General features: G+C 35.2%; 4 protein-coding genes and 1 long non-coding RNA gene across 6 annotated transcripts; 1 reads left to right on the forward strand and 4 right to left on the reverse strand.

Annotated features, from left to right (window-relative positions):
• The first annotated feature begins 1,261 nt into the window (after positions 1-1,261).
• LOC123217252 (glyceraldehyde-3-phosphate dehydrogenase, cytosolic) lies at positions 1,262-3,888 on the forward strand. Its single transcript, XM_044638152.1, has 11 exons — positions 1,262-1,388; positions 1,484-1,516; positions 1,607-1,707; positions 1,806-1,921; positions 2,006-2,105; positions 2,260-2,467; positions 2,546-2,643; positions 2,741-2,883; positions 3,014-3,097; positions 3,329-3,418; positions 3,546-3,888. Exons 1-11 carry the CDS (start codon positions 1,385-1,387, stop codon positions 3,589-3,591), a joined length of 1,023 nt encoding a protein of 340 aa, XP_044494087.1. The 5' UTR covers positions 1,262-1,384; the 3' UTR covers positions 3,592-3,888.
• A 327-nt stretch (positions 3,889-4,215) lies between these two features.
• LOC123217255 lies at positions 4,216-5,592 on the reverse strand. The gene is made up of 2 exons (XR_006502445.1): positions 5,098-5,592; positions 4,216-4,982 (listed from the first exon to the last, which is right to left on the reverse strand). It is a non-coding gene; the product is annotated as an uncharacterized LOC123217255 (long non-coding RNA).
• Positions 5,593-5,854: 262 nt separating this feature from the next.
• Positions 5,855-9,982, reverse strand: LOC123217253 (3-oxoacyl-[acyl-carrier-protein] reductase 4-like). Of its 2 annotated transcripts, none has more exons than XM_044638155.1 (11): positions 9,624-9,982; positions 9,061-9,203; positions 8,697-8,750; positions 8,249-8,329; positions 8,121-8,166; positions 7,945-8,039; positions 7,834-7,866; positions 7,469-7,603; positions 7,270-7,363; positions 6,758-6,840; positions 5,855-6,300 (listed from the first exon to the last, which is right to left on the reverse strand). In XM_044638155.1, exons 1-11 carry the CDS (start codon positions 9,796-9,798, stop codon positions 6,268-6,270), a joined length of 972 nt encoding a protein of 323 aa, XP_044494090.1. In that variant the 5' UTR covers positions 9,799-9,982; the 3' UTR covers positions 5,855-6,267. The 2 variants fall into 2 exon arrangements, with proteins under 2 accessions (XP_044494090.1, XP_044494089.1); XM_044638154.1 differs by having other exon boundaries at positions 9,061-9,206.
• A 321-nt stretch (positions 9,983-10,303) lies between these two features.
• Positions 10,304-11,044, reverse strand: LOC123216369 (putative F-box protein At1g67623). Its single transcript, XM_044636794.1, has one exon. It carries the CDS (start codon positions 11,042-11,044, stop codon positions 10,304-10,306), a length of 741 nt encoding a protein of 246 aa, XP_044492729.1.
• A 576-nt stretch (positions 11,045-11,620) lies between these two features.
• Positions 11,621-14,033, reverse strand: LOC123217254 (protein Iojap-related, mitochondrial). Its single transcript, XM_044638156.1, has 4 exons — positions 13,680-14,033; positions 13,101-13,194; positions 12,668-12,765; positions 11,621-11,913 (listed from the first exon to the last, which is right to left on the reverse strand). Exons 1-4 carry the CDS (start codon positions 13,947-13,949, stop codon positions 11,836-11,838), a joined length of 540 nt encoding a protein of 179 aa, XP_044494091.1. The 5' UTR covers positions 13,950-14,033; the 3' UTR covers positions 11,621-11,835.
• Between the last annotated feature and the right edge of the window lie 900 nt (positions 14,034-14,933).

A 14,933-nucleotide genomic window follows, 5' to 3' on the forward strand; every position in this document is an offset into this window, starting at 1 on the left:
TCTCCCATCATTACAGCCATCTGGCGAGGCAACCAGAAGCAAAAACTATTATTTGATGTCATCAACTCGGCCCATTTCAAGTGTTTTGGGTCAAGAAAGACCCATATAATATTAGGCCTATAAGCAAAAGGCCAATGAGCCCCTCTCAGAGTGACAAGTTGTTTCAGAGTTCTGGCTAATGTGTCACAAATTGACAAAAACACCTCTCATAAAGAACAGAATTTAGTCACATGGTGGAGGTTAACGCAGAGCTATGTCGGCAGAGTTGTTTTCAGCCATGTAATATTTGGGTCGGAGGTAAAGGAAAATGAGGCTTCCCATATGCTTGTTCCCTTTTTATTGCAGTTGGTAATTATTTCTCTTAGTGGCTGCAACTACTCTGACCGAGGCAGCCTCATTTTGTGAGTTTGCACCAAACTCCAAGCCTTTTGTGAAGTTCAATAGAATTGGGAAGTCAAAACGATATGCATCAACTAAAGCAAGGAAACAAATGAATAGGATTGTGTGAACTCTGCATCAATTAACGCACACTTTCCATAGGATCCATACGGTTTACTACCTTAACTAAGTTTGATTACTCAAGCTTAAACTGATTAAGCCTAAATTGATCTCAATCACCACCCAGATAAGTTGATTGTTTGATAAACCCGGATGCATAAAGTATACATTCGATCAAAAGAAGAGAAATTATAAAGTTTTCCTATATAAATATAATTTATTTATATTATTAATTTTATTATATTTTTAAAAAAAAATTATTTAATTATTAAAACTATCCATGAATAAATTTGAAAATCAACTTTTAAAACATTTTTTTTGGGAAGTTTGGAGAAATAGTAATGGGCCTATTTATTGTTTCAATTATTTTAATGTTAACAATAACAAAATTTACATTTTTAATTTGCATTAATATTACAATTTTTATTTTTGACGTGTAAATTTCTTATTGGTCAAGAATTAAATTTTTCTTATTTTGACTTTTTTTAATTACGTTAGGCGCGACTATGAGCCCACTGATATTGACAGGTAGCCCATAGGATCATTCCTCCATAGACTGGAATATTCCAATAAATAGAAAATCCTAATCCCACTCTCATTTCTAGCAATGACAGACACCTCGCTCCCACCAACAGACAAATCTCCACCCCAAATCATAATCTTCAGCACGTGACAAATAGTCGCCGTAGCATCACGTGAACTCAAGTTATTTAAAGTGAACCAAATCAGCGGCTGGAAACAAGGACCACTCTTTTTTAATCAGCGGTTCAGATCTGTGGGTCATTTACATTTGTCTCTCACCCTTTAAATAACCCAACATAAGCCCTTGCTTTCTCACACTAGACTAAATCTCAACACTGGGCTTTTATTTCTTGGATATCATCAAATGGGTAATCTCTCGTGAATTCAAGTTCTTTTTTTTTTTTTTATTGTCTATTAAAATTTTCTCTTAATGTTCTTCTGTTCGCTTATCTGATTTGTTCAGCCGGAGGCAAGAAGATTAAGATCGGAATCAATGGTTAGTTATCATGATTTGATTACTTAATTAATACGAAGAAGAGATTCAGTTTTGAATTGATTTTGATTTGATTTTGGATAAATGTGTTAGGTTTTGGAAGGATCGGTCGCTTGGTTGCTAGAGTTGCTCTGCAGAGGAACGATGTTGAGCTTGTGGCTGTTAACGATCCCTTCATCACAACTGATTACATGGTGAGTTTATTTTGATATTTGCAAATCACTTATTTTAAGATTTGATTTGTTAACAGTAATGTAGTTTTAATGATAAGTGGAATTATTATACAATGCAGACATACATGTTTAAGTACGATACTGTTCACGGTCAGTGGAAACACCATGAGGTGAAGATTAAGGACCAAAAGACCCTTCTCTTCGATGAGAAGCCAGTCACTGTTTTCGGTATCAGGTATATTTTCTTTTATTTTATGTTTTGTTTGTTAGGGAGTGTATAAAATGTTTTATTTACATGTTCATTTTTGTGATCTTAAAGAAACCCTGAGGAGATTCCATGGGCTGAGACCGGTGCCGAGTTTGTTGTTGAGTCAACTGGAGTGTTCACTGACAAGGAGAAGGCTGCTGCTCACTTGAAGGTTTTTTATTCATTTTTTGTAGATATTGGTTAATTTGTTCAATCAATGGATTATGTCGTGCAACTGAGTGGTAAAACTGTCAGTGTTGAATGTGGAGTGGTGATAATGTTTTTTCCTTACCGTTGGTATTGAATTAGAATGTGTTGTTGTTCAGGGTGGTGCCAAGAAGGTTGTTATTTCGGCCCCAAGCAAAGATGCTCCCATGTTTGTTGTGGGTGTAAATGAGAAAGAATACAAGCCAGAACTTAACATTGTTTCAAATGCAAGCTGCACAACAAACTGCCTTGCTCCTCTCGCAAAGGTTATCAATGACAGATTTGGAATTGTTGAGGGTCTTATGACCACTGTCCACTCCATCACTGGTAAGCTATTGGCTACATGGGTGCTATTTATTATATGCTAGAATAGAAATTGATCTGAACTTTGCTTATGTTATCCAGCCACCCAGAAGACTGTTGATGGACCATCAATGAAGGACTGGAGAGGTGGTAGAGCCGCATCCTTCAACATCATCCCCAGCAGCACTGGAGCTGCCAAGGTATGTGCGATTGGTTGGTTGATTCATTTGTTTTTATTTAGGAGTGTACTTGTACCCAAACTCTAACATATTGAGTTTACCATTATGCTGCATCCAGGCTGTCGGAAAAGTTCTGCCTTCCCTCAATGGCAAATTGACTGGCATGTCTTTCCGTGTTCCTACAGTTGATGTTTCAGTTGTGGACCTTACTGTCAGACTTGAGATGGAGGCAACCTATGAGGAAATCAAAGCTGCCATCAAGTATGAGGATACATTGTTATATTTAATGTTTCTGTTCTATTATATTGGTTCAAATGTTAAACCATTTCTACTGTTGTATTTCTTTTGTATTGTTTCTTATTTTGTTTATAACCTAAAATCCGATACTCAGAGAAGAGTCTGAGGGCAAGCTTAAGGGCATTTTGGGATACACTGAAGAAGATGTTGTATCCACTGATTTCGTGGGTGACAGCAGGTAATTAAGATTTTCTTTATCTTTATTTCTTGGTTTCCTGATTTCATAATTTTAGTTCTTTTCTTTCTATCATTTTGAAGCTAAATATAATTATCGTTAAAGAGTATTTTCCATTGTAACTCAAGAGTTATGTAGGATGATTGTTTTTCTCAGTATGGACTATGACTAATTTAGATTGCCTATGTATAAATGCTTATATATTAATACAAGTGGGTTCCTGTGCCAATGAAGGTCAAGCATTTTCGATGCCAAGGCTGGTATTGCTTTGAACAAAAAATTTGTGAAACTTGTCTCTTGGTATGACAATGAATGGGGATACAGGTAATGCTAAACTTCTTTGTTCTGATCAGTTGTTTCTTTCATTTTTTGTCTAAACAATTTCATCCATTTTGTCAATTAATGAATGTTTTTGTAAATGGTTGATTTATTGTTTGGTTTTGCATTGCAGTTCACGCGTGATTGACTTGATTGTCCACATGGCATCAACTGCTTAAAAAGGTTGAGGATAATCCGAGGCTCTTTTTTTCGTGTTTTGTTTGAGCTACTGGAATAAACATGAGTTGTGTTTTTGTTTAGATGCTTAGCCTTGAATCTCGGATTTTCTCATTTTCTTTCACATTTTGGGGATTTCGAAGGGGACAATGAACAATTTCATGGTTTTATAAGCAATAGATGTTTGGTCTATATATATGAATGACTCAGTGGTTCTGTCTGTATAAAGACAGAAACCCGTAAGATGTCGAACTCTCTTCATTTCAATAATCAAAGCAGATTGTGTTATTTCATGAAAACTGAAAACTGAGCCTGGACAGGATTTTACACATCCACATGGATTGAAACTTTGCTACATTTCCAATAGAACAGGCAGAAGCTTATTAACATTATAATTATTGTTATTATGGTAACTGTTTGGCGTAAGAATGTTTTCCTTTGAACTTATCTTGTTACTGATTGGCATCATAAAAAGAAGGGTAACTCTTATTGAGAATAAATCAGACGAATATTTCCAAAATTTTCTTCTTTAAGATACATTGGCATCGGAGCATTCCCATGCTCCTTTGTGGTGGATATGAAAGAGCTAGAAGACAAGTTTACGAGTGGCTGTTTGGGAGGGTATAACCACAAGATTAGATCTATTGCAATATGAAGACAGTAATCAACAATCGGAACAACTACGGTCCAACAAAAAACCTTCACGGAGTGGAGGTATACAATTGCAAGGTCTCATGGTAAGAATTGAATTTCCCTTTTTCGATGGTGAACATCCTACTAGGTGGGTTTTCAGAGCAGAAAAATACCAGAGAATTACTGTTAATCTGATGATCAGATGGTCAATCTACCAGTAACACATCTTATAGGTGTACAGTGGACGAATTGACTGGGCGCAATGTACACTGTGTGCGCTCGGTTTGGTACAATACAATGGACGATGATGATGATGATGGCAATGGAGCTCTGTCAGTTGTTTGAACGGTAAGCTTAGCAGTAGGCCACCTAAAACCTTCATCATCAATTGTCTCCTTTTGGGTTCACGTGACGACGTAAGAGTTGGTCTCCAACTATCATACATGCAGAAGTTTCGTTGTCCTAACATTTTCATTATAGCGATTTGAAACGTTGGGACAGACAACACAACCACCTTGTCGAAACAGTGTTGAACTCCGGTTTTATCATCGTGAATATAATTTCGAAGTACGATAAGTCTAGGATCTCTCGTATACCACTATTTTCACATTTTCTTAAACAAAATTTGGGATTTATAAAGGATATATCTGTTATATTATTAAATTATAAGGGTATAATTGTGATGTTAAGTAAACACAGTAACCTTATAAATCTTCCCGCCATCGCCCCGTGGAGCTCTCAAGTTGACGGCAGAGAACCCCTGGAATGAGAGAGATTGAACGTAACTGCCTTGGAAGACGACATCAAAGCAGAATTTTAAAAGAGCGGGTTCAATTTCGAAAAAGAGGAAGAAATTCTCAAGAAATGTGACTTACATTCGTCATTACATTGCCCATTGAGTTTCTTTCGTACTTCCTGATTTGAAGTCTGATCTCGTCTCAAGCTGGGAGGTTAATTATCTTACCCGGCAAGCTCTATTTTTGTTATTGGGATGTCATAGCCAATATTGGGGAGTCTGTTAGTGGATAGTTTATAGTTAATTTGCAGATTTGAGTTCTTCTAAATTAATTTGCAATAACATGAATGAATGATGAAAAACCTATGATGTAGGGTTTTGAATGACAATGACGAACATAGGACAGAAGATATTTGGGCACCCCTACAAAAAAGTCCTACAAGTTCTATTCAGAGCCATTAGATTCAACATATAAAGCTAATGGAAATGGTTATTCTTCTGGGACAGTTGGGCTGAATAGAAACAGATGTAGGAAAGAAAACATGAAGAAGCTTGAGACAGTTGGGCTTAATAGAAAGACGGCTGCCATGAAACCAGCTGCAAGAGGAAGTTGTGGGCACTGCTCTGCTGTCAAGTATATGACCTATGACGGAGGGAACTTAGGTTTACAGTTGTTGAAACTTTGCGAGAACTGAAATGGAAGATAATTTGCACCCTAAACTTGTCATAAAATATCAGGTTCAGATATAATCCAATAGTGATATCTGAGTCCATCAGAGTGTGATGTGTCATGTTCAAGTTGTAACAGTTAAAATATGCTAAATTCTATGACAACTATAAATAGGAAAATGATCAATTTGTTGACAAATTATTTCCATTTCCATAAGAAACAAATAAACAAATGATTTCTCCGGAGAAAATAAATATATATGCATAATATTCTTAAACAAATGAACAAGTGAGCTTGCCATTTACCTTGTGAGATGCAAAATGACTCACAGATACAAAACTATCCACTACTATTTGTTCTAATATAGCATAAATTACTTTTTGGAAACCACTAAAGTGAATAAAGCAGCAGTATGACTATTTCGAAAACTACTTTCTCAAATGAAGCCACAACAACTACTACGGTAACATGCTTAGATAAAATTATTTCCAAACTTGCCTGAGTTGCTTATTATGAAACATCATCAAGTCAAAACTGCCTCAAAGGAGTGTACACCGACTCAGATATAACCAATTGAGCTGTAGTTTGAGCGTTAGCAATCAAACTCCGCAATTTAACCAGGTGCAGTGAGTTATTGACCTAAATAACCATTCCTCCATCGATCGTGAGCACCTGTGCAAAAACAGTATCAAACTAAACAACCAAGGACATGAAGCAGGGAGATGGTAAAAAAACTGACAAAAGATGTGCCAATGGCATGGCAGTTTGAATGGAATAGAGATATTCCAAGACAAGGTGAACCAAAGAACAATAAAGAAGTAAGGTGCAATTTCTTCATGTAAAATGATTCCATTTACACAGTAATTTTAAGTTTTTCATAGAAGAAGTCAAGTTCATGATTTGGATAGCAAGTCCACAAGAAGACAAGCCATACCATGCCCAAAAGATGTCCAAGTCATGGTAAGAAATAGATTAAACAATAGTTCTGGGCTCAATTCATGCAGCTTCTCTGTAGCTGAAGAAATAGTACCAACCTTCAGACTCATGGTACTTGTGAGAGCCAAGTTCATGAAGGTCAACTGATGAAATTTATGGTAAATAAGACATTATAACAAAATGAATTATATACCTGTCCAGTGATGTAACCAGCAGCAGGGTTGAGAGCCAAGAATTCCACCAGTCCAGCAACTTCATCTGGTTGGCCATATCTTCCTGAATTCAGATAAATTTGTCATGATTACAATCACTCTTGTTGTTCTTTTGCTCAACATTTTTTTTTTCTAAATTTGTACTATTTTGTTAATATTATGATCAACCATGCAAATCCTGATTTAATCGGTAAAAACAAGGAAATGCATTTGAGAAGGTTCACCATAAGAACTACAGAAATGTATTTTACGCGAATACTTCCAAGAACCATCAAAATTGGTGCCTTTCAATAAATTACAAGATTGACATCTTCCACTCATGATGAATGACGAAGATTATTCAGTACAATTAATGCAAGAAAACTTAAATCCAGCAAAGACTCAATGCACTGTGTAAATTTTGCTATAAAAGGAATATAGGGCCATATACATACAATGAACAAACAAGAAATTTTAAGAAAAAAAAAATCTAAGTAGTACAATCTTTTCTCACCTAATGGAATTGTCCCCAAGATCTTCTTCTCAATGTCCTCCCCAAGTTTCGCAGTCATATCAGATGCAATGAATCCTGGTGCAACAGCATTGACCTGGAAGACATTAAACCAGTAAATCACATAAACAGGTATCAGCTGCTGGAACGACCAGGATGTGTCTTAAGAAAAAAACAAATTCAAGAACTCTACACTACTCACATTAATGTTTCTGCTTGCATATTCCTTTGCAACTGTTTTTGTCAGGCCAATAACTCCAGCTTTTGCAGCACTGTAATTGGCTTGGCCAACATTTCCAACCAGACCAACAACTGACGCAATATTGATTATCCTTCCCTGTAGAATCAGAATTTAATGAGATGAATAATAATGATATTATCACAACTTATCCACAACAAGTACTCGTTCGAGTTTTTCTTTATTTGTGATTCTTGAATTTTAATCTAAAAAGAAATGCTGAAAGCCACTGTTTCATAGCTCAGTTGGTTCACTTTGACGGCAGAAAGTTCCATCCCAGCCTAATGGAGGAGCAAATAGATAAATGATAGAAAGGGCAAGCGATATACCTTTTTCTTCTTCATCATGATTTTGGTGGCTGCCTGCAAAGGATAAGATGTCTCAGTTCCAATAAACACACACAACCACTAGGTAATTAGTAAGATGTTATTCATGCATACCTGTGTACAGAGGAATACACCCGTGAGATTCAGATCAATAACCTCCTGCCACTGTGATTTCTTCATTCTCATCAGCAAGGTATCCCTAGTAATTCCTGAAACCACAGTAAATAAGTTGGTGTACTTGATTGAAATCTCTAACTAAGAAGGTACAAGGTAAGTGTCTCCAAAAAAACCTGCATTGTTAATCAATATGTCCATGGTACCCCATGCATCAGTAGCCTGCAGTAATAACAACTGTAAGCACGCCATAATTATAGATAGGTGTTAAAAAACCCTCTATTTAGAGAAAATATTTGCTTACAGTTTTGATCATTGATTCCACATCAGCTTCTTTTGAAACGTCCCCACCAAAAGAAAGAGCCTGACCACCAAATGCCTCAATCTACAAAATTGTGTCACACAAACAGTCAACAGTCATTTCATTCAAGCAGGAAGATCTGACAAGATCATTATACCAGAAGAACTGGAGAGAAGAAGAACAAGTACAGGAAGTGGAGCACCTTGAATAAGAACCTTATTGAAATACCACCGCTTGGCCAATTTTATCTTCAATATAGTTATAGTTACATATGAGAGATTTTAAGTGTGAACTTATAACATTCAACGACAACATCAAGAAAGATGACAATTAAAGCCCCAACACTTTCAGAAATTCAAAAGGAAACAAAATACATGGAACCAAACACAATCATTCCCATATAAACAGCTACATAACATAAAATAAATAAATGAATAAACACAAAAATTACCTCTTTGCAAACTTCTTCAGCTTCCTTTGATGACCTAGCATAATTTACCAGGACCTGTTTAAATAAAAAAATAATGACATTTACTTTTTGATTGATCATAAGATAGATGAAGATGTACTTTCATAATTCACTAGGGACTTCTTAATATAGTCATTAACAAGAATCATGCAGGATATGGTTCAAGATGCTGAATGAGCACCTCTACCCAAGACTTCAAGCTCCAGCTATCTTGGGTTAATTAGTGGTTGATTTCTTGTTAAAAATCCTACTTCCTTTTCATTACTGAGAGAACAAAACAACACAACTTTGCTAATGCATCTGCATGATGCATGAAGTAGGTCTGCTTTACAAAGCATTCACTAACCTTACAACCTGCTTTACCCAAAGACAATGCAATTGCTCTACCAATTCCTCTAGAGGCTCCAGTAACTACAGCTACAGGAGCTTCTACATTTTGAGTTGTTTGAGTGCTTGCTTGTTCAGTTGTGGCAACCTGAGCTCTTACAACTGCTATAACAATTATAGCCAAATAAAATCAACATTGCAACAAATCAATAATGGACTCGCAACTGGATTTTTCTGTGACCACTAACAGCTTATCCACAAACAGATAAGAACAATAACATTAAATAATGTTAAATGTATTCAAAAAGTACTTCTCACGAACTGAAAACTATTATTATAGCTATATCTTGTAGTGACTACAAGATTACACACAATTAAACTTAAACTTAGAAATTCCAGATTATCACGTTTCGATCAAATTAAAATCAATCTCAACTATTGTTCGATTGAGTGCTAACTAGATCCGAAAATTAAAACTTATCACCAACTTATAGAACTAAAACCAAATGAATATTTGCTTTCAAGAAAGAAAGCTAAGCAATACATCGAGAACATCGATAACAGAAACAACCACATAAGTACCAGAAGAAGTGAACGAGCGGCTGCTGCCACGTCTACACTGAAGCCCCACGCAAGGCCGAGACGGAACCTGAATCGGAGACCATTGGCGAAACTGACCGAGTTTTTGCTCAGAAAACTTGGCAGAAACTGCAGCAGATTTGAAGGAAACAACGGTGGATCCGGCAAGGGAAGCCATGAGAGGTCCTCTGGAGACTCCACCAAGCGATAGAATCGAAGCCAAGAAAGTAGCCAGAAATGAAGTTGAGGTGTTGCTTTTGGCGCATTTATAAAGCAAAAACAAGGAACATGTTTGTTTGTGCTATCGCTTCGTAATCTCCAGAGACTGATAGTACGGCGATGGAAACGAAGTCCATGTACTTTTGTGCGCAGTTGAAGGGACTTTTACTGTATTTGGTGGAAAGCGATTGAATCTGGAAATTTTTTTTTTAGAAATAATTACCATAAAGCGATTAAGTTTAATTTAGGAAAGAAGCATCGGCTTCCGAAGTAGCAATACTGTTGTTTTAAGGATACTTGAGGAGTTTTTTGGGATTTCGATAATTAATTGGAAACAAAATTAGTTGATGAATAAATAAATGTAAAAAAATTAATTAATGCATTTATATATAAAAGCAAATTTTTATTTATTTCAAAAAATATACTCTAAATTGAGAAAATAAAAAAACAATAATAATAATAATCTAATACTGTTTGAACAAATAATGATTCCTAAGCAATTGACAGAAGAACTCCACTTCGCGATGGCAAAAACATGATTCACAACAAGAAGCAGCAGCGTCTTCTCCTTCCCAACTCCCTCCATTCCAGTTTTCCAAACAGTTGCAGCTCCTAGAATTAAAATCTTCTTCTTGTTCAGGATCAATGGTTATGATATTACGGATCCATATCCGCTGAAAATCCTGTCTAATTTTCATTCTAAACTCTGTTGTTCTAAACCTCTTCAAAGAAGCTAAAAGCTTTAAACCTTGTTCCTTCTGCTCACCCCCGCAACATATAAGAATGATACTGTAAATATAGCTTGACTTAACGTGTCCTTTATCAGCAGCTCTCTTCAAACAATTCAATCCATAATTTGTTTTGGACAAGCTGAAAAATTCGTGCAGGCCTAATATGTATAACCATTCTGGATTTCCACTCTCTTCGCAACGTTTTAAAAACATGGAGACTTGGTTGGTCATCTTCCACCAAGGAAGTATCCTAAACTTGTCAATGGATACCTTCTCAAAGATGAAATCATCTTCCGATATTTCAAGAAGATATTTACAACTCAATTTGGCATTAACAAGATCAGTTAATGATTTTGAGGCAACAAGGGCAAGAACCTTAACAATCATCTCTTTGGGAAGAGATTCCATGGAAGTACCAGCTTTGTTTGCTCTTTTTGCTCTTCCATCCAATGATTCACTTCTTCCCAGCGCCATTAATCTTGGAATCAAACTGAAGTTTCGAGAAATAAATAACACACCACCGATTCCACCGAAAGCCAACAACTTCTTCACGTAATAAATTGAGAACGTAAGTGATTCCGTGATTGACATTTCAAAAGCGCGGCTGTTTAAATATATTCGTGCATGGGAGGAAGTATCCCTGTAATCCTTCTCTGACCCGGAGTTGGATTCTGAAATTGGGAAGTTTTTAATTACTACTCAACAGCCAAATCCGACAGCGTATGATAATATGAAAGAGAATTGTAATTGTAATTCTTCTTTGACCCGGAGTTGTATTCTGAGTTCTGAAATTGAAATAACAATATGAAAGGGATTTCTAATAAAAGCCCGTGGTGAATTATTGTCGTCTACAAACACGAAAAAACGTTTTACTTCAAAAGTGGCGAACAATTTCATCCACCCATACAACAGGAGGTACGAAAGTGATTCATTTTTTCAAGCAACCCCAATAGTGGTCATCTACGAAAGAGATGCCTAAATCATGTCGGCTTTTATACCAAATGTGATTAATTTATTATTTTCAAAAAAAGAGTCTGTGCTCGTATCAAATATGTGGATGGCCCGGCGTCAAATCTGTATATAAATATTTATGAACGGTAAGAAGATGTCATGGTTTTCGATTAAGGCAGAGTTATAGAAGAAAAAAAACTCCTGAAAGAGGCTACAGATCAGATGACAATCTGTGGTTTACATTGATGCGAAACAGCACAAAACTTGATGATGTAATAAACTATAATTGCAAAACTCAAAAGCCTATCATCAAACTAAACATTTCTCTGTGTCTGCGGCCTTTTTTTGGAATTATTCTTGGGTCGAACCTTCAAGAAAGCCTTTTCCAAATCCTGAAAAGGTCAATCAAAATATAAGAGTCCTGGTTTAGGGAACTGAACGTCACAAACACTTTGCAGCAAGATAAAAGCATTTTAAATAAGTAAAAGCGCATTGCTTCTCATGATCATAATTAATGGCCCACAAAACCAGTTTTACTAGAGAAAAAAAATTGGCATTTGAGTTCTAATCAGTACTTGTAACTCTTAGATATGAAGAACTTCAAAACCATTCACAAAGGAGATACTCCTAATTGTTATGACATATAATTTGGCAGTAGAATGTATTCCCCATAATGATTATTCTCTCTCTCCAACCTTAGAAAAAATTTAATTGCCATGAGACCCCACGGTTCTGAAACCACTAATACAGACCCGATATCTCTTTCTTCCTCCCTCACTTGGTACACCACTAGAATGACTTGGAAGAAATGATTTTGCAAGGATTTTGGTCTATGTATTGTGATTATTAGCTTACCAAAACCTCAAACAAAAGTTCTGTGCAAGTTCTTGCCATATCTCTTGACAGCTTAGATCAAAGGAATATCATATATATGCAATCTAGTATCTAGTATTCATCATAACTCAAGTTAGAGAAAATAATGGTAATATGAGCTCCTTCATGCATTCTCAGCTGGAAGCATGTGAAAAAAGAAATCAATATGTTAAATTTATACGTGCTATGGACTGTCTATCTACAGTTTAACTGGTTCTAAGAAAACAAGCTAAAACTACAACTGGAAATGGTCCACGGCAAATCTTTACTTACCTGAGCAGGTTCTGCTTTAGATGTCTCCATGGTCCAAAGATTTTCCAAATTGTAGTAAGCTCTGGCCTTTTCATCAAGTGCATGAACAATCACTTTTCCTAACAAACAAGGATATCAACCAACAACGTAAAATTGATATACAAAGGCATCAGTACACAAACTACTAGACATCATCAACAGTATACAAAAATTGCATAAAACATTGAATCATTTATGCTAATGTGTAAGGTACAATGCTCATAATAAATAAGATGCAAAAAATTCTTAGAAGAGATGCTTCCTTCAAGCATGGCTTGCAAATCAACTTGGTCAACTCATTGTTACCATGAATGTTATTATGAACTGATGGTATCATAATAATTTACAACTTCACAGGCAAATTACTTCTAAGCAGCTATATTATAATTTACTGAGCAGAGAGTTCAGCACAAACCAGAATCAATAACAACCCATTTTCCTGTCTCTTGCCCTTGCACACTCGGTAGCATTAATCGCCGAGCTCCAATCTCTTTCTGCTTTAGCTTAGCCTGTCAATGCCAGTAAAAATATCACTATATGACAACATTAAGACATAATTAAACAAATGAGCAGTATTAGATAAAAGAAAAATATTAAATATAACCAATAAGTGCTACTTTTCCCAAGAATTAACTTATGAAAAGAAAATGCCTTTCTCCCTTTAAATCGAAGGAAGAAGAACCAAACTACACCGAGCCGAAAACAACGAATATGCTAAAAAGCTATTTAATTGCTCATTTTCTACAAACTAACACCAAATTATGACATTGAAAGCCAAATTTCTTTAATTATTTTCCTGGATTTTCCTAACAACCAAACAGATTGTTAGATTTATCAAGTCTCATTTATAAATAAAATTATAAAAATAAATAGAACATTAGATTAACTGAAATATAGATTGAACTAAAAACGTTATTCTGTGTTCAAGCGAACAGGGTGCAGTACTAGGGTTTAAAACAAAGAAACTAAGCAGAGGGGGAACAGAGGAACCTGCCTTGTAAATAAGAGCTTGAGCGATGTTCTTCACGTGCCAAGTGGACCTACCAGTGGCAACCACCATGAAATCCGTCCAATCACATTGTTTCCCGACCGGTATAACCTTAACGTCGTCTGCTCTCACATCACTCAAAACCTTCTCCACATCTTGCAAATTCAGTAACCCTTCGTCAGTTCTCGCAACAGTTGACATAAAAGAGACGTTCTGATTCCATGGCACCGACGATTTAGGGAGATGGATAAAACGATACCGTAGAGCCGCCCACATCCTACGGTCGTGCCAACGGCATCCCCCGCTGCAGGGTTTTTATTTCCTAACTCCTGTAAGGTCCTGTTTGGTAAATTGCATTAGTCAAGGTATCTTTTGATAACGATTCAACTGTTGCTTTGTAATTTTTGAGGGGGTTTTCTGTGATTGAAACAACGATTTGGGTGTCACAATATACATAAATATTCGACATAAATCTATATATAAATAATAATATATCATTATATCAAATTAATATCAAATTATACAATGACATATTATTATTTATAAATAAATTTATATTTATTATTTATATATATAATTTTATTATAAAAACAAAAAAAATTTATTTAATCCAAACACAAATCAATTAACATAATTGATATCATAAACAATGGCAACAGTGGGATGTGAGATATTTAATTTTTTCTATTAAGTTAACACAATCACAATTGAGAAAGAACTAAATTTTGTTAAAGTTAAGTAATTCTAGATAAAGATAAGGATGTGATTATCTAAAATCTTTAATAATAAAAATGAGAATAAAGATGAGAATAAATATATTTTACATATTTTTTAAACTTTTATATATTGAATTGTATTTAAAAATTTAACCCATCTTCGTTGACAACAAGGGAGGTAGGGAATGGCGACTAGAGAGATTGGAAGGAAGGAAAACATCGATGACGGGAGAGGAGATGTAGTTGCTAGAGAAAGAAGAAAAAACCTTGGGGGAAAGTAGTGACTTTTCAAAATTAAGTTAGGGAAAAATAGTTAGATTTGTAAACTATTGAGAAATATAATAATTTTTTAAATATTTTTAGGTTAATAACAATTTTATTATTAACTCTAATAGTAAATTTTAGTAAATATGTAGGTATTTGAGTTTTTTAAAATTAATATATGAAAATTAGTTTTTTTACTAAACTTCGGATGAAAATTAGTTATTTGAGTTTAATAAAATTATGTTTCAATAAAATTATATATACATATTTTTTATACTTA

The sequence above is a fragment of the Mangifera indica genome, chromosome 5, assembly GCF_011075055.1.
Source record: "Mangifera indica cultivar Alphonso chromosome 5, CATAS_Mindica_2.1, whole genome shotgun sequence".
NCBI lineage: Eukaryota > Viridiplantae > Streptophyta > Magnoliopsida > Sapindales > Anacardiaceae > Mangifera > Mangifera indica.